Consider the following 18,027-nt stretch of genomic DNA (forward strand, 5'->3'; position numbering starts at 1 on the left):
TGAAAGCCCACTCTGCAGTGACCAAGCCTCTCATCAGCAGAAAGAATCAAAAGGCTAGGCTCACCTTTGCTAAGGAGCATGTTGCGTGGAGAGAGGAGAACTGGTCCAAAGTTCACTTTAGTGATGAAAGCAATTTAATTTATTTGAGACCGATGGGAAACATTGTGTTCGTCGTCAAACTGCATTCTAAAAAAATGCTGGGTTAAATACAACCCAGTGCTGGGTAAATATTGGACAGAACACAGGCTGGATGTTTAACCCAACCTTCTGGGCAGTAACCCAACTGCTGGGTCTAAACAACCCAATCGCTGGGTTCGTCCATATTTTACCCAGCGCTGGGTTGTATTTAACCCAGAATTTTTTAGAGTGTGAGGAAAGACTGAACCCAAAGTGTGTAAATAAGACAGTGACGTGGAGGAGGAAGTGTTATGGTTTGGGGGATGTTTTCTGCAGCAGGAGTTGGGCCTTTATACAGCTACATGGCAGAATGAATGTTTATTAGAAACTCCTTCAACAACATGTGGTTTCTTCCCTGCGTTCATCACCCAATCAGCCAGCAATTTTCATGCAGGAAAATGCCCCGTCACACAGCAAAATGGGTAAAGCAGTTGCTTGAAGCGGAAAGAATTGAAATAATGAAATGGCCAGACCAGAGTCCTGATCTAAACCCACTACCTATTTAAGAACTATCCCTTTTACTACTTGTATATAATGCCGCTCTGATGTTAACACCCATAGTCAGTTGCAAGATATCATGGCAGGCATCATATTTGGTTCCTACTATCAGTACTGCACTTCCAGTTAAAACATGACAGTTTTCCTTTTATAGTACCACTGGATAATAAAATTAAACAGTCTTTTTTATTCTTATATAATTAAAAAATTATGAGTTTCCTTGAAAAGTGTCTAGCGTCCACAGTGTACAAATTGTTACCATGTTATTTCTTATTATTGTTCTGTAAAATTGAAAACAACATGGCAACAGCCCAGCTAAGCTGTTTCAAAGGTTATATCTAGGTGACAAATCGTGACAGAACAAGATGACTTCCACATTAAAAGTGACAGACAATCTATTGTGCTCTAAGACAAAACTGCACTGAAGACAGAATTGATCAAAACAATTCCAACCGGGACAAACACAGCTTCACTAACACTTACCCCTTATGGATTTCAAAATGTTTAACATTAATCAAAGGACATTACCTGAGCAATTTGAACTACGTATTTTTAAGATATCAATATGCCTTTGTGCCTTCTTATACCCATTAGTCAGGTCTAATAGTCTTTTACCTTTAATAGTCTTGTGCATTTGTTCTCCACTGATAATTTACCGCTTTCTTTGTAAGTGACAGAAAGGACATGAGCTGCAAGGCGCCCACACAGTGACAGTTCAATACAATCCAAATACATCTGGTGAAGCCCAACAATCACTGCAGTTCTGACAGCTATTTCCTCCACATACATTTTTCTTTCCTCATATGATGACTCGCAGCTCTTTACAAGTGTAAACTAATCTTTTCCTGGTTAACCACTGAAACATTCAAAATCCAGTGTGAGAATTAGGGACACACTGATGCCACTTTTTCCCTTTTCAAGCCTGGCCTTCATGCCTGGCCCAGTTTTATGACAGGGTAACCCACCGCTACATCAGAGCCATGGCCCCTTGCAAAACTTCTCAGGTCATCCATCCTGGGTTGGGGCATTCTATACAAGGGCAAACCGGCATTCAGCTTCTGGCCAGACCTGGAGCAAGGCCTGCACATCAACTGCCTCGAAATGATGGTAGATTGTCTAGTCTTACAAACCTTCCTACCAGCCTTAAGGGGCTTCCACGTCCTGGTCTGTTCTGACAATATGACAGTGTTAGCCTACATCAATCACCAAGGCAGTCTCAGGTCACACTCCCTTTACAGGTTTGCTCGTCACCTCCTGTTATGGGCACAAGGCAATCTCCTTTCGCTAAGAGTGGTTCATGTGCCGGGCAGACATGCTGTCCAGGAAAAATGTGTCCCCAGGAAAGTGTAAACAATATCCCCAAACAGTTCAAACGATCTAGTCGGTCTTCGGCAAGGCAGAGGTGGACTTCTCTGTGCTAAGAAGACAACTCTTACTGCCCAATCTATTTTCCAGACAGTGAGATGCCCTGGCCCAAGACTGGCCCATCACTCGCCTGTATACCTTGCCCCCGATTGCTCTGCTTCCTCAGGTGATCAGGCGAGTCAGGGAAGTCAAATTCTCGGTCCTTCTGGTGGCCCCACTCTGGAGGAACCAAGTATGGTTCCCAGAGTTGATTCAGCTGTCATCAACAGCCCTTTGGCCAACACCACTAAGGAAGGACCTCCTCTCACAAGCGAAGGGCATGATTTCACCTGAGGCCAGAGCTGTGGAGCCTTCATTTTTGGTTCAGTCAATCTGAAGCCCATGTTGCTTAAGACCGCCCTCCTTTTGGCATTAGCATCGGTCATGCGAGTGGGTGACTTGCAGGCACTGTCAGACACTGCTTCTTGTCTTGAGTTTGGACCTAACGACTGTACAGTCATCCTCAAGCCAAGACACAGCTATGTGCCGAAAGTGTTCTTGACTCCATTCAGAGCTCAAGTTATTACCCTTCTAGTGCTCTCCATTGCAGATAGTGAGCTGAGTCACAATCAACTCTCAGAGTCTACGTTGAGCACTCTGGCTTTTTCAGGCATTCAGAGCAGCTCTTTCTATGCTTCGTAGGCGCTCCAAGGGGCTGCCGGTCATGAAGCAGAGACTCGCTGGATAGTAGATGCTATAGCCTTGGCTTATGTCTCGTGGCCCAACTCTACCAGAGGAATGGCCTCCTCATGGGTGTAGTCCAGTGGGATTTCTATTGGTGATATTTGTGCAGCCACCGGCTGGTCATCGCCATTTACCTTTGCCATATTCTATAACTTGGATGTCCCTGCCTTGCAGACGTGGATCCTGTCTGCTTAAGTTACCAAAAATCCCCTTTTGTAAGTGAAGTGGGTTATGTTATGTAGTCCTCAGCCTAGATAGCTCGGTTCTCATTTTTAATCTGTGTTGTTTCCTGGATGATCCATGACTGTTTTTTTGTTGTTCATGAGTCCCTCGTCGGTCCTAACTTCCTGCTGTTCTTCAGAAAAATCCTCCAGCTCCTGCACATTCTTCGTTTTTTCCAGCCTCTTCTGTATACTTGAACCCTTTCCAATAGCGACTGTATGATTTTGAGATCCATCTTTTCACACTGAGGGCAATTTAGTGACTCATACACAGCTATTACAAAAGGTGGAATCATTTACTAATGCTCAAGAAGGCAAAACAATTATTTTGTTCAGAATATAATTAATATTTAGTCATCTTCAAGAATTGGCTACAAACACATCTCTCCCATCTCCCATCATTATTTGACCCTCTAACTCTAGCACTCTCTATTCTAATTCTATTCTTAAAAAAAACTTGCACCTTTTATAGACTTTCTCTCTATTCATTTACTAACTGCTTGTTTTCTTAAACAAACACTAGCTTCTCTATTCTTTTTGTATTTTATCCATTTGTTTTCTTTTTATTTATTATAGTTAACAAAAAGCAAAAAAATGTCTCTAACATTAGCTTGCTCTATTCTTTTTCTATTCAATCTGTTTTCTTTTATTATATAATTAACCAAAAAAAAAAAAAACACTTACTACCATTGCCCTTGATTGCCTCCATTGTCCTCATTGTCCTCAATCGCTTTGGATGAAAGCATCTGACTAAATGTAAATGTAAATGTGTTTTGGAGACTGATGTGTGAATATGGTGATGAATACTCTTCTGAGTGTTGTATGGGAGAGAGATGTGAGAATGTTGCTTGCTAAGTGGCATCACACAGTGGGTGATTTACAGATGTACTTTTATTTCTTGAGTTACTTTCAGCCCTATCAAAGAACAGTCTTTCCTATAAATATATCAGAACAAACAAAATAACAGGAAACCAGTAAAGTCGACTGCAGATCTGTCTGCATTACGGCCTTCATTAAATGTTAAGTCTTAGAAAGTTAATAGTCTGTTTGAATATATTTGAAATATACATGCTTATGATTCAAAGATAGAAATTCTGTGAAAGGCATACTACAGATGAAGAGCTGAAGTTTTTGTGTGATGAGAGATCAGAGTTGAGAGCTTAAGGCTTGATGTATGGATTCAGCAACATAGTCCAGGTTACGGCTGTTAATGGCACTGACATTCAGACACCCGTTGGGTAACAAGTAGATATGCTTCTTCTGAACCAGAAACTCAACCTGTCGAGCTGATAGAGTATATGACATTTATTTAGTGTTTGCATTTAAATGTATACTGTAGTATTGAGCTACCCCTTTCAAATGTTAGTACTGTTCACTATTAGGTATTACTCACTATTGAGTCCGAAACAGCAATAAAGCCCTCCAGGTTTTATTATGTGATCCCAATGCCACGGGCCACCCAATAACCTCAGTCTCTCACGCAGACGCTCTCGGATTAGCATGCAGCGCTCAGCGATGGCCTTCACACTCTCCTGCCTGAGAAAAACTTAAAACTCATTTGCTGAATAATAAAAAGATCAGTTTTTAATTTCAGCACTGCCTTTGCATAAAGAACAGAAAGCCTTGGGCATTTGTTCATCTCAAAATCATAATCACAAGTGTAATGTTCAGATCGAGATGTTCTTAAATTGCAATGGCAGTTTCAGGGGTAACTGATTTCTCATTGCATTTGAACACTAAACTTTGAAATGCCCATGGTCAAGAACAACTTCATCTATTCAGGCAGCTTTGATGTAAAGACACTGTGACGAGCAGATGTTCTAATATTTTTAAGGACATGTATTCATGGCCACATACACGTAAATGTGTTTCTATTCTTAAGCCACACTTACAATGTATGAATGTCTTTGCATGCACAAAATGTCAAACCAAATGGCAGAGAAAATACAAGAAACCAATCGTCATTTCAGTAGATATACTGTTGAAAACAGAAAGTAATGTAATACCTTTGTCTGAATTGAGAGATTTTGAGTTTTGTTTTTCTAAACAAGTTTCCATTACATTCATGCATATTAAACATCCAAATACTTTGTTTATTTATTCATTTAAACAGTGACCTCACAATTAAAACAATACAAATGCTTTTGAAAAATTAAATTTGGATTTATGCATTTAGGAGCTAGAAATCTCAGGTTACAATACTTCTGAGAAAACCTCATTTGTTTGCAAATGCCAGTTGGTTTGATACTTTGTATGGATCGTTATTCATGCACATTAAGTGTGACTTACTGTAAGCATGCAAATAGTTTGTAAAAGGTCACTATTATATTAGGTACTGAGTTTCTTTAAATTAATGAATACAATTCTCAAATTAAAAGGTTTATGACAATGCCAGGTTTATTAAAAAAGCTGGACTAGGAACAAGATAGAGCAGTGCAAAGAACGTACAGTATAGATGTTAAATGAGCATTTTAGTCATGTCAAAAAGCTTAAATGAAAGGAATAAGTCTTACCACTCAATTAGATGGGCAGGATTATTTAATACGGTGGCAACCACCCTGGCCCCTTCCATCGGCGGGCAGGACCAAAGCTTCTGAACGAGTTTCTCAGCTTGAGATTGTACGGCCAGCAGGTTCTGCTTTAACACAGAGAGCAGATGCCCCACTCTCTCACCTATCAATGAGAATATCCCAAAACATTTGAGCAGCTTAAGATGTAAATAATATTTAGACATGCATCTCTGGAGTAATATCTAAACTGTAACCCAACTACAAATGGTAAACACACCATAAAGGCCAAAGTTGTGAGAAAAAGACTGAGCGCAGAGAAGTTCAAGCCCCAAAGATACACAGTAGCGAACTGGCCAGGCGTCTTGCTCAAGAGAACCACTGCACAAGCCTTGGGCAGACATCAGGAAGAATGGAAATAATTGGCGCTCCTAATTGAGAGAAAGAGACAGAATGAGATTAAAAGACTGACTTCTGCTTCATTCAAGGAACAATGGTATATCAAACACTACTCACACACTCTGTGGATATTAGTGATAAAAGCTTGAACTATGCTATGTATAAACTAATCAGGATCAGATCAAAGCCATTAATGGTCAGTCTAGTATTAGGGTTCAATGGGGCTAAAAGCACACCAGAGTAAAAGTTGAATTTGATTTTATTCTCCTCTAAACCATTGGATGGCACAAAAGCTTGCAGCACTTTCCTAAACATCTGTGCTTCACTATGTATGTGGAAATCTGGCTGATCCTTGATGCAGTTGTGGGCAGCAATGCAAAGTTGATTCTGTGCAATAATTTGATCTAATATTTAATGTTGTTGTTTTTTAATGTTATAGACTTATGTAACAAATGAGAATCAATACAACTATCAAATATATTTTGCGAAAAAAAAGTGAAAGATTTTCTGCTTTGTTCAAGGTAATTATTTTTTTTTTTTTAAATACCTGAAGAATATGTGAAAGTATGGTATTTGGGGTAAAAAGTGTCCCTAAAAGCATAATAACTGATATAATAAATATCTGGTAGATTTTATTTTTCCATTAAAAAAAAATATTAAATAGTTAAAATGAGATGGTTAATATAATTAATAGTTGGGTGTCCAACTTCAAGATAACCACTATATTTATAATGAAACCATCATATTTAAAAATGTTATTTTCATCATATTATATAACAAAATATGTTATATAATATGATGAATATACAGGTCCTTTTCAAAAAATTAGCATATTGTGATAAAGTTCATTATTTTCTGTAATGTACTGATAAACATTAGACTTTCATATATTTTAGATGCATTACAACACAACTGAAGTAGTTCAAGCCTTTTATTGTTTTAATATTGATGATTTTGGCATACAGCTCATGAAAACCCAAAATTCCTCTCTCAAAAAATTAGCATATTTCATCCGACCAATAAAAGAAAAGTGTTTTTAATACAAAACAAAAGTAAACCTTCAAATAATTATGTTCAGTTATGCACTCAATACTTGGTCACAGATTCTCTATGGGGTTCAGGTCAGGAGAGTTGGCAGGCCAATTGAGCACAGTAATACCATGGTCAGTAAACCATTTACCAGTGGTTTTGGCACTGTGAGCAGGTGCCAGGTCGTGCTGAAAAATAAAGCTTCAGCATTATATCTATATCTCCATAAAGCTTTTCAGCAGATGGAAGCATGAAGTGCTCCAAAATCTCCTGATAGCTAGCTGCATTGACCCTGCCCTTGATAAAACACAGTGGACCAACACCAGCATCACTGACTGTGGATACTTGACACTGGACTTCAGGCATTTTGGCATTTCCCTCTCCCCAGTCTTCCTCCAGACTCTGGCACCTTGATTTCCGAATGACATGCAAAATTTGCTTTCATCCGAAAAAAGTACTTTGGACCACTGAGCAACAGTCCAGTGCTGCTTCTCTGTAGCCCAGGTCAGGCGCTTCTGCCGCTGTTTCTGGTTCAAAAGTGGCTTGACCTGGGGAATGCGGCACCTGTAGCCCATTTCCTGCACACGCCTGTACACGGTGGCTCTGGATGTTTCTACTCCAGACTCAGTCCACTGCTTCCGCAGGTCCCCCAAGGTCTGGAATCGGTCCTTCTCCACAATCTTCCTCAGGGTCCGGTCACCTCTTCTCGTTGTGCTGCGTTTTCTGCCACACTTTTTCCTTCCCACAGACTTCCCACTGAGGTGCCTTGATACAGCACTCTGGGAACAGCCTATTCGTTCAGAAACTTCTTTCTGTGTCTTACCCTCTTGCTTGAGGGTGTCAATGATGGCCTTCTGGACAGCAGTCAGGTCGGCAGTCTTACCCATGATTGCGGTTTTGAGTAATGAACCAGGCTGGGAGTTTTTAAAAGCCTCAGGAATCTTTTGCAGGTGTTTAGAGTTAATTAGTTGATGTTAATTTGTCAGATGATTAGGTTAATAGCTCGTTTAGAGAACCTTTTCATGATATGCTAATTTTTTGAGATAGGAATTTTGGGTTTTCATGAGCTGTATGCCAAAATCATCAATATTAAAACAATAAAAGGCTTGAACTACTTCAGTTGTGTTGTAATGAATCTAAAATATATGAAAGTCTAATGTTTATCAGTACATTACAGAAAATAATGAACTTTATCACAATATGCTAATTTTTTGAAAAGGACCTGTATGTTATATATTAAATTATTATGGGATCTCTTTCAAAACTTTCAGAATCTTCCTTTTTTTCCATCATATTTTAATAACACTATATTTATTTTAAACTTTGCTGATTGTTTTGAATAAGTATTAACTTAGATACTTTACAAAAAGCTTCAGCCAGACACAATTATTTGCTTCATACAGCCTTTTAACCCCTCACCACCTCAAACATTTATAAGATTTTTCAACAAAACTTATCAAAATACTTTTATGATTTTTCTCCCAACAGAATGTGTTAATGTTCAATAAAACATAGAATTTTTTTCTGCAGTCATGCACAATGTAAAGAGTGAAAAGCACATCTTCCTTAAGGTGTGCCTTTAGCACAGTTATACCCTATTCATCTGAAAGAATTTATTAACCATAACTATTTGTTTAGTTGTTTTAATAAGAGCACATAGAGACTATGAATTATGGATAGGAAAACCTGAAAGAAAGTGTTTAAAAACTACAGAAAGCCTCTGATCCTCATGGGGAGATGTTTAGTGAAGCTGAAATATAATTGATCTTACCCTGAAGGGTCTAACTGGCCTTACACCCCTGATAATGAATGCTATAAATGATTGAATTCTCTCACTCTACTCAACTGGGAAGGCTATCAGTTCTTAAGCTTTATTTTGTGCTTCATTGTGAGACCATACCACCATGACCTCAGCCACACGTTTCCAGTCCTCCTGAGAAAGTTCTGCACCGGTGGGGCGGTGACCTGAAGCAAACAGGACCACCACACATCGTTCCGGAGCGTTCTTCAAGTCATGCACCATATTTTCCACACACACTCCATTGGATTCTGCATCCCAGTACCGATAATGTCGCACATCCTCAATCCCTGCTGCCTTAAACACACCAGTCAGCGAGTCTTCAAGAAATTATAGAGAAATTAATGTGTTATGACCGCATATTCAAAACTCAAATATTTGTAGGATTTATATTTAGGTCTGGGCTAAAAATACTGTCTAGGGTTGCACCAGCTCTTCATAAGTTCTCACTTAAATTGGTATGTAAAGCCCACACTAGAGGCCTAACTTCTAGCTAGTCTGTAAATAACTTTGAACTTTATCGGTGGCACTATTTGTTTTTAAGGCCTTCTAACATGTGAGCCGAACTTGTTGAAATGCTGCGAATTTCAGTTTATCATTGATTTTAACCTCATGTAACTAATGTTTCCATTAACATTCAGAAACTGTATCTGAAATGGCCAAGGATCAATAAATATATACTGATACAAAAACACAATTAATTTTTTTTTATTATAATTGATTTTATTTGACATTCACAATTCAGATCAATGCACACCTTTTAGGTCGGGTTTGTGTTGAGGAGCCACTAATGTATTCACAATGTTTCTCGCGCTTAAAATGTAAATGAGTGTAAATGCCAACATTATCATATATGTGTAAAAGACTGAAGTCTGTCAGATAAAACAAGAACTTATTGATGCAAATTCAGTCAATCTGCAATTTTGTTGGAGGCTTAGATGACTTTGTTTCATCCAAGTTTAATGGTACAATGAAAACCTATTTAGAAGTGTGTAAGTTGTAGCCCCTTTATGTCAAAATGAAACTAAGTTATAACTGATGCACAGCTGGTGCAACTGGCCCTTGAAAGTTACCATTTAATTTCTACATAACAGAACAATCTATGCATGGCATGTGCAAATTTTGTACCCACCATCACAGGGAGAGGACAGCAAGATGGGTCCACTCCAGGAAGAGCTTGAACAGTAGCAGGATCTCAGTAACTCAGCGCCCAGACGCACAGCTCCAGTACATCCAACTGTCTGGATGCCAAACACCTACCGCATTTCCAAACACATTTCATCTGAGCTGGTAATTTGGAAACAAAGTCTAACCACAACATAAAAATTAAGAAATCATATTTTCTAATTTTATTTGTCTTATCTTATTGTTTTAGTGGATATAATAAGTAAGATTTGGGCTAAGTTAATTTATATTTATTCATTTTTAAAGGCTACTCTTTGTACAGCAGTCATTGTTAACTCTAAATGTATTTTAAAGGGGTCATATGATGCGATTTCAAGTTTTCCTTTCTCTTTGGAGTGTTACAAGCTGTTTGTGCATAGATAAGATCCCTGAAATTGCAAAGACCCGTTTACACTACTCCGGTGTTTTCAAGGCGTCCGCCCTCTAAATAATAGGAAATCTACCTATACATATCTATGGTTGTACCTGCATGAATGGTCATGTGACATGCGTTTTCGGTTGTGTAGTGTAAACAGAGATCGTTTCTGAAATGCAGCGGAAACGCCAGTGTAAACGGGGATCGTTTTCATTCTAAAACGCACTAGTGTAAACGGGGCCTAAAGTCTCAAAACCAAAGAGATATTCTTTATAAAAGTTAAGACTTGACCACACCCACCTAAAACAGCGAATATAAACACGCCCCCACGTCTACGTCACAGTGTGGGAAGATTTGCAAAACACCACCCAAATGTATACACAATGAAAGGTGGAACTATTATTCTCGCTGTAGTATTGTTGCTGCCACCGGTGCCATGTCGTGGAGACGCTGGTGTTTCATAATGAAAGTGAAAGTACTTTGTTTTGGCTTCCAAAAATGGACACAACTAGAAATCAGTGGTTAAGTTGTATTTACATCACTGTTCCAGAACAGTTCAACCCAAATATTAGAGTGTGTGCAGCGCATTTTACAGAGGACTATTTCCTGGACTAGAACCTGGAAAAGTAGCCTACAATGCATGTAACAATAATGTACAGTATGTGGAAAATAATGTGTTTTTTCAACCTTAAACATATTGCATTACACCAAATAATGTTATTTTTTTTAGCAACGTCATATGACCCCTTTAATGTAGAATATACGTTACATAAATTTATGAAATGTAGAACAGATAAAAATTTGCCAGTGGGTGCCCCAACGCATAAGAGTGAAACTCTGCCTATAACCTGTCCAATGAAATTGTTTGGTCAAAATTAAAATAGTCTGGTTCAGTGTTTACTGTAAGCTGCAGTGCAGTTTCTCTGAAACCTCCACCTCCCCCATCTCCACCTGTCTAGATCTGCAACATGATCTATTTGGTAGCTGTACAAGCTCACAGCAAATTGTCTGTGTATTAGGGCTGCAACGATATATATATCGATGCATCGCAATTCGTGGATTGTTTCTGAGATTTTCCAAATACATTGCAATTCTCTCTGGAAGCTTAGTTTTTAACAGCAGATGACGCTTTAATTTAGATTTTTACCACACACTCAAATGCTTGTGAAGAAGAGGGCTTAAGAGTGCTTGTGCTTTTGGCTGAATCATGTAATTGCACTTCAACTCAGAATGCTTTTTTCATTCATTCATTCAAACACAGCCCACTGTAAACACCCTTGTAATTCACTTTAACCTTTTCAAACTTTATGAATTATTATTTTAACTTCAATTGGTGTGTGTAAGGAATTGGAAGCAAGCAGAGTACCGCTGTTTCTAAAGCATGCATTGCCATCTGCTGTTAAAAACTAAGCTGAGACTCCGTCTGGAAAATCTCTGAATCAATGCAGGACAATTTCTCGATTCACAATGCATCAATTTATTTTCCCTGCCCTACTGTGTATCTGTTGGCAGTAGCAATTCCATACTTGCTCTGCAGAAGCAGTGTGTGTATACACTAACCAAATACAAACATGAGATCACTTATATGATTATAAAGCAATTTGGATGCACAGCAATACACAATTCAGTCACACTATTTTCATATCAATTAACATGCTAAAATTATATTTGTGAACTAACAGACTGTAAGCAGTGTCAAGGTAGATATTTTTATTTAGTGTGCAAGGGGACCCAGATTAAAAACAGAACATGCAATTATTAATATTTTATCCAAGAAACACAACTGCAATCGATATGTTCAGTTACTGGTCACCTTGTATTTTCAATTTATAGAAAATAACGGCTTTCATTTTGTGTTCTAATAGAAAAAAAAGATGAGTTGATGACGGCAGAATATATAGTTTAAAGGAACACTCAATTTTTTTTGAAAATAGGCTTATTTTACAACTTTTTGAATCCATTCAGTTGATCTCCGGGTCTGGCCGATCAAGGAACTTTGCTGCCATACCATGGGTGCAGCAGGCGCAATGATATTACGCAGTGCCTGAAAGTAGTCCCCAGCTATATCATAACCAACTAGTTACCTAGCTGGGGACTACTTTCAGGCACTGCGTAATATCATTGCGCCTGCTGCACCCATGGTACGGCAACAAAGTTCCTTGATTATTACACCGGAATGAGAGTATAGTTCCAAGCCATATCGGCCTAGAAAATCGCAACTTTTTACTTTCCGTCGGTCTTAGTACATGATGCAACTACAGAAGAGTCAAGCTTCAAATAGGAAAATTATCGAAACTCTTTGGTCATTTTTGCGCGAAATGCTAACGGTCTAATCCGGTTCAATGACCTATGCTAAGCTAAGCTAAAAGTGCTACCGCCAGACCCAGAGATCAGCTGAATGGATTCAAAAATGGAAAAACTCAACTATTTAACTCTTGGGGAGTTGAAAAATGAGCCTATTTTCCAAAAAGTGGAGTGTTCCTTTAAAGCAAATAATCTGCAGTAGGTGTAACTCAACTGGACTTGAAATATCAATGGGTAATTTTTGTCAAGTTTAGACACTTTATCATAATCATCTATAATAAAGCCTTCCTGTAACTCAACACCGTAGAACATGGCACTAGAAATGCCAAGGTCATGGGTTCAGTTCCCAGGAACTTTTGAGTTTGCAGGAACTGATAAAATTTTGATCTTAAATGCATTGTAAAATCGCTTTTGATAAATGCGTTGAATGTACTGTAAAACATTCATTTTAATAATCAAATATACAATTTTTGGAAGTTGCATTCGAAATGAACTCTGCTCAAACATGTCACCTCCTTTCAATTGGGCATGATTGCCAATCCTGACTGTGTGAGGAAAACAGACTCGCCATAATAAGACACCTGAGCTTGTTTGTCTGTCACAAGTTTTGAGCTTTCAGGGGGACAATCATGGAGAAACATTTTCTGAGAAAGACCAAATGTCAAATTTATTTATAAAAGAAACCAAGAGTCACAATTTCTGTTTTATAGGTTTAACAACCTTAAGTACCCGCTGGGGTACACATGACCGCTGGTAGGAAATCATTGCTTTGCATTGCTCGCTTAAATCATGCGCATTTGCTTGTTCCTTCTGGTTGAACAGCTTAAGGCTGAAGGAAATATGAAAACTGGGTTATGTGAAAACTGGGGTCAGCTGTCTTAACCGGAATATTAACACTTAGTGTTAATCAGTTTAATAACAGTAAATTGATCAATCGATTAGTTTCTATTCAGCACCAGTATCTCTAATGTCTGATGTCGATGACTAACCCATTTGCGTCACATCTTCTCCGTAGTTCAATAATCGAAAGCTATATGTGGTTTACAGCTTGCACTGGCATTTCCAGATAGCGTTGAAGGCGACCGGCTTTACACAGTCTACAAACAAACTACACAGTGGGTTTGTACTAAGCCTCCTGCACGCTATCAGTGTATTCAGCTTGCAAGACGCTGTTGATCACAGACAGCACTGGGAATTAACGTGGGCTTTCAACAATTGTGGGATTATATTTTTCTAAAGATGGTCCACAATGTGATGTCAGCTACTGAAAATAATTAAAAGGATGTTACCCTGCTTTCCACAATGGCAGGGCTATCTTTGCCCAATGCAAGTTCGGTTGCCCTTCTGGTGAATTCTGGGATCCCAAGGATGGGTGGGTACTCTGGGGTCAGAGTCGGGTCTGTGGCAATTTGCTGCTTGATTTTTCGTACAAGAGGAAGCCATGTGATGTGTCCATGCTCTCCAACATACTCTATAGAAAGATAGAAATGTACATTTGATTATAAACTGGCAGTGTTGTATGCATTAGAAGAAAGTAAGCTGTACACTAACAAAGGTTTGGAATGATTAAGAGTTTGAACGTTTTTGTTTTTGAAAGCAGCCTTTTTATTTGATTACAATTACAGTATGATTACCGTAAAAACAATAACGTAAAAAAAAAAAAAATTCTTTGTATTATCAGTTTTCAAAACAGATGTGCTGCTTAATATTTTGAGGTAAGTTTGGGGTAAGATTTGTTTTTTAAAGAAATTAAAATTTTTATTCAGCAAGGACACATGAATTTATAGTTACAAAAGATTTTCATTTCAAATAAATGTGGATTTTGTTCAATATTTTGATCAATGTATGACAGTTTCCACAAAAATATTAAGCATAATTATTTTCAAAATTGACAAAATAAAAACAAAATAATTTTTTTTTGAATGCCATATTTTATTTTTTAACATGATTTCTGAATGATCATGTGACACTAAAGACCAGAGTAATGGCTGGTGAATATTCAGTTTCTAAATTATTACTATTATTTTAACTATCAAAAAAAATATAAATTGAAAATAAATAATTATTCTAGACTTTTAACCTGTAGTGTTAAATTGTCATTTTTTTAGGGTGAAGTATTCCTTGAGAATACTATTGTTTGTAAAAAGTAGGTGGTATTTGGCAACTTTTGCAGACTGCATTATCAATATGTTTGGTGTATTTTCCTGTATTTATAACATTTTATGAGTGCATTAGCATGTAAATGACCTTAAGAGTCTAACACAGAGGTCTTCAACCCTGTTCCTGGGGACCCACTATCCTGAAGAGTTTAGTTACAACCCTAATCAAACACACCTGAAGTGGCCAATCAAGCTCCTCAAGACTGCTTGAAAATTGCAGGCAGGTGTGCTGGAGCCGGTTGGAAATAAACTTTCCAGGAGAGTGGGTCCCCAGAAGCAGGGTTGAAGACCTCTGGTCTAACACACAACTAAAATTCATTTTGATTTCATAGGTTTCTTTTATGCGTCATCATTACAGGCAGTAGTCCGTGTCCAGTGTGGGGCAGAGGCAGTAAAATCACTCACCCCTCCCTGCCAGATTCACTTTATCAGGGTGCGTGTCTCGCTTGAAATCCTCTAGAAGCTTCATTTCAGATGACATGAACACCGCACCATCAAACACAGTGCGAGCAGACATCTTGAGCTGGTGTATTGACTTCTTTTCTCACTGTAAACACCAGTCATTCTGCAGCTCGTGCAAGGGTTTGTTTACTGTCTGTTGCTTAGATGCATGACTGTTTCCTAGCAACAGCTCATATAAACTCTGCCATAGGTCACGATGTTATACCCTCACCAAGCTAGAAATCAAAAATAAATTTAATAATTAACATGCTGCCAAAAGTTCAATTCACAAATATTGTACCTACTCTATATACTTTATTTCTCACTTCAAGTCAAATGCATGTTTTTTTTTTTTAAACATTCTGTGTACAATTAGGTATACATCTCAGTCTACAGATAGGGAAAAATACATCAGATAAAATTACGTGGTATATTTACATTGAGACTTTTTTTTTTAAATTGACACTGTGATGCTTAAGTAATAACTACTGGCACGATCATCGCCCCACAGGACCCATCATTGTTCAAACGGTCAAAATAAGCTCTCATCGGTGGTATTTAATCATCTTCATCCTCCTCCTTCATCTCAATGGGATTCACTGCAAAAAAAAAAAAGGCAGAAATGAATTATTAGCAATAGCATGGTTGAGCACAATTTAGTATTAAAATACAAAATTGAAAGAACTTGTATTTTCAAGTATACACACACACACACACACATTAAAATACTAATATTTACATTCATGGGAATGCTGGAATATTTCAGGAACTACAGTATCCAAGTCAAACATATTTCATGTCAATATTTCTAAAATGATCTGACAGTGTTGAGGTGGATATTTTGCAGTGTATATAGCAAACTGAAAATCAATATTGGTGCCGATTTTATTTGTTTTCATAGTGTTAAAGAAATGTATACAATAAAAACAAAAATGCTTGTGTTGGACCTATTGAAGCTTCTTGGCTGTGTAACCATGTTGAAATGTCTGAATTGCAGTTCATAAATCCTCCAGTCATTGCAATTCAAATTTCCAGCCAGCACCCTGCATTTTCACACTTGTGAATTAGCAAGGAGCTAAAATAGTTTTGCCCAACCCTGAAAAACACAAAATAATATAAGTATTCCAGTGTAAGCTCTTACATGTTATATGCTGAGCAGAGATGAACACAGGTCCTTTACCCGAGCACAGTTTAAAGGTGACAGGGGGAATAAGCTCCAAACCAGGAAAACTGATCTGCAACATATGACAAAATATCCAGTCTTATATATCAGGGATACTCAAATCTGGCTTGCGAGATCCACTTTCCTGCAGAATTTAGCTCTAACCCTAATCAAACACACCTGATCATGCTAAGCAATGTCTTCAGGATTATTAGAAAATCACATGTAGGCGAGTAGGAAAGTGGATCTCGCGAGCCAGATTTGAGCATCACTGTTATATATGATGAAGTTTTTGAAGGCTTTCAATCAAACTATCAGCCCCAATAATTCACCATTGGCATACAGTGGCGGAGGGTGGCAATGGGCAGCGGTTTGGAAGCTCTGACACCATCACAAACGGCCACTATATGCATCTCGTCTCCTGCCTCCTTACTAAGACATATCTGTGAAAATAGAAGTCAATAACAAACCTGTTGAAGACTATGGATGTGTGTGTGGGTTATCAGCCTCACTCAGACTTTTTTTTTTTTTTTAGATCATTCACAAAACACAACCATTAAAAAAAGTAATTTACTCACCCTCATGAACCAAAATGTAAATGACCCATAAACAAGGTGAACTTCACAAATATCCTAGCCAGTCTTTTATAATGACAGAGAATGTGGGCTGCAAAATGATAAAAGCATCACTCTGATGCATTAGTTTTTAATCACTTCTGCACCTTATTTTAAGCAATAAATAAACAACTGAATGAATGACAAACATGACTGCCTTTTCTTGTTGATGAGCAATGTTCGATTCATGAATGAAAATAATGATTCAATGAATCGGATGATGCGATGCTTAGAGTTCAAATCATTAAATCAACTGATCCACTAACAACACGATTAACAAGCTGAATAACATACGCCACAGGAAAATAATAATAATAATCATACGAGTTTGTAAAGACATGAAGGGGAGTAAACGTTGACATCTTCCATGCCGAGGTGGACTGGCCCATATCTAGGTTACCGTTTTGATGAAAAACTGGTTCTCCAGAAGGTCATTTTCTGCTTGAAAGACAGCTGCGGTCCCAGAACCACTGAGCACACAACCTTTCAGGTAAGAAAGAGCAAGTAAAAGCTACTAAAACAATTCAGGCAATTGCAAAGGCTCGTTGTACAGAACAGAAATGCTCATACCCCAGTGAACACATGCCCTGTCAGACACAGATGATGAGCTGGATAACTCCGACAGACTGATTGAAGCTACGGAGTCATTTTCGATAAAACAGCTTGTCATTTCAATCAGCATGAACGCTGTTCAGGTGAAACGGCGAGAGAAGAGAATCTTTCTCTACCTTTTCTTCACCTAAACCAGTCAGCTCGACCCCAATCCTAAAGTTTTGTTTACAAAGGGGCGCTTAATATTCCTTTTCCTGATAAAATAATCAACGAGGTTCAGATCAGTATATCAACCACCTGCTGCCAGGATTGAACAGTTATTTGTTTTAATATAAACAGTGTCATTCACATGGACGCACACCTGTAAACAGCGAGGGAAAACGCTGCACGCAGATAGCAGGTAAACTGGGTCGGCTCGGCTGATGATGAACTTCAGGTGTTTTTCCTGAGCGCGTGAGGCGCTTCATCAGACACGAGAGGGCGCGCGAGGTCTTCTGATCAAGTTTGTTGCCTGATGAAACGTCATCCTTCAGCATGT

General features: G+C 38.3%; 2 protein-coding genes across 2 annotated transcripts; both read right to left on the reverse strand.

Moving 5' to 3' along the window:
- Positions 1-3,556: 3,556 nt before the first annotated feature.
- On the reverse strand, positions 3,557-15,332 carry LOC306848064 (aspartate aminotransferase, cytoplasmic-like). Its single transcript, XM_079382389.1, has 8 exons — positions 15,126-15,332; positions 13,851-14,032; positions 9,850-9,973; positions 8,820-9,037; positions 5,772-5,922; positions 5,498-5,657; positions 4,378-4,520; positions 3,557-4,270 (listed from the first exon to the last, which is right to left on the reverse strand). Exons 1-8 carry the CDS (start codon positions 15,235-15,237, stop codon positions 4,131-4,133), a joined length of 1,230 nt encoding a protein of 409 aa, XP_079238515.1. The 5' UTR covers positions 15,238-15,332; the 3' UTR covers positions 3,557-4,130.
- A 387-nt stretch (positions 15,333-15,719) lies between these two features.
- On the reverse strand, positions 15,720-17,619 carry npm2a (nucleophosmin/nucleoplasmin, 2a; the record flags this gene model as incomplete). The annotated part of the gene is made up of 5 exons (XM_079382750.1): positions 15,720-15,760; positions 16,303-16,396; positions 16,656-16,766; positions 17,338-17,420; positions 17,508-17,619. 5 exons carry the CDS (start codon positions 17,617-17,619, stop codon positions 15,720-15,722), a joined length of 441 nt encoding a protein of 146 aa, XP_079238876.1.
- Between the last annotated feature and the right edge of the window lie 408 nt (positions 17,620-18,027).

Source organism: Barbus barbus (genome assembly GCF_936440315.1).
Source record: "Barbus barbus genome assembly, chromosome: 28".
NCBI lineage: Eukaryota > Metazoa > Chordata > Actinopteri > Cypriniformes > Cyprinidae > Barbus > Barbus barbus.

Coding starts and splice junctions, on each gene's coding strand:
- LOC306848064 (XM_079382389.1), bottom strand. CDS start 15,237: ATGTCTGCTCGCACTGTGTTTGATGGTGCGGTGTTCATGTCATCTGAA. Junction 5,658..5,771: donor TCACAACTTTGGCCTTTATG/GTGTGTTTACCA, acceptor TCTCATTGATAG/GTGAGAGAGTGGGGCATCTG. Junction 4,521..5,497: donor CCTGCCCATCTAATTGAGTG/GTAAGACTTATT, acceptor AGTTTTTCTCAG/GCAGGAGAGTGTGAAGGCCA.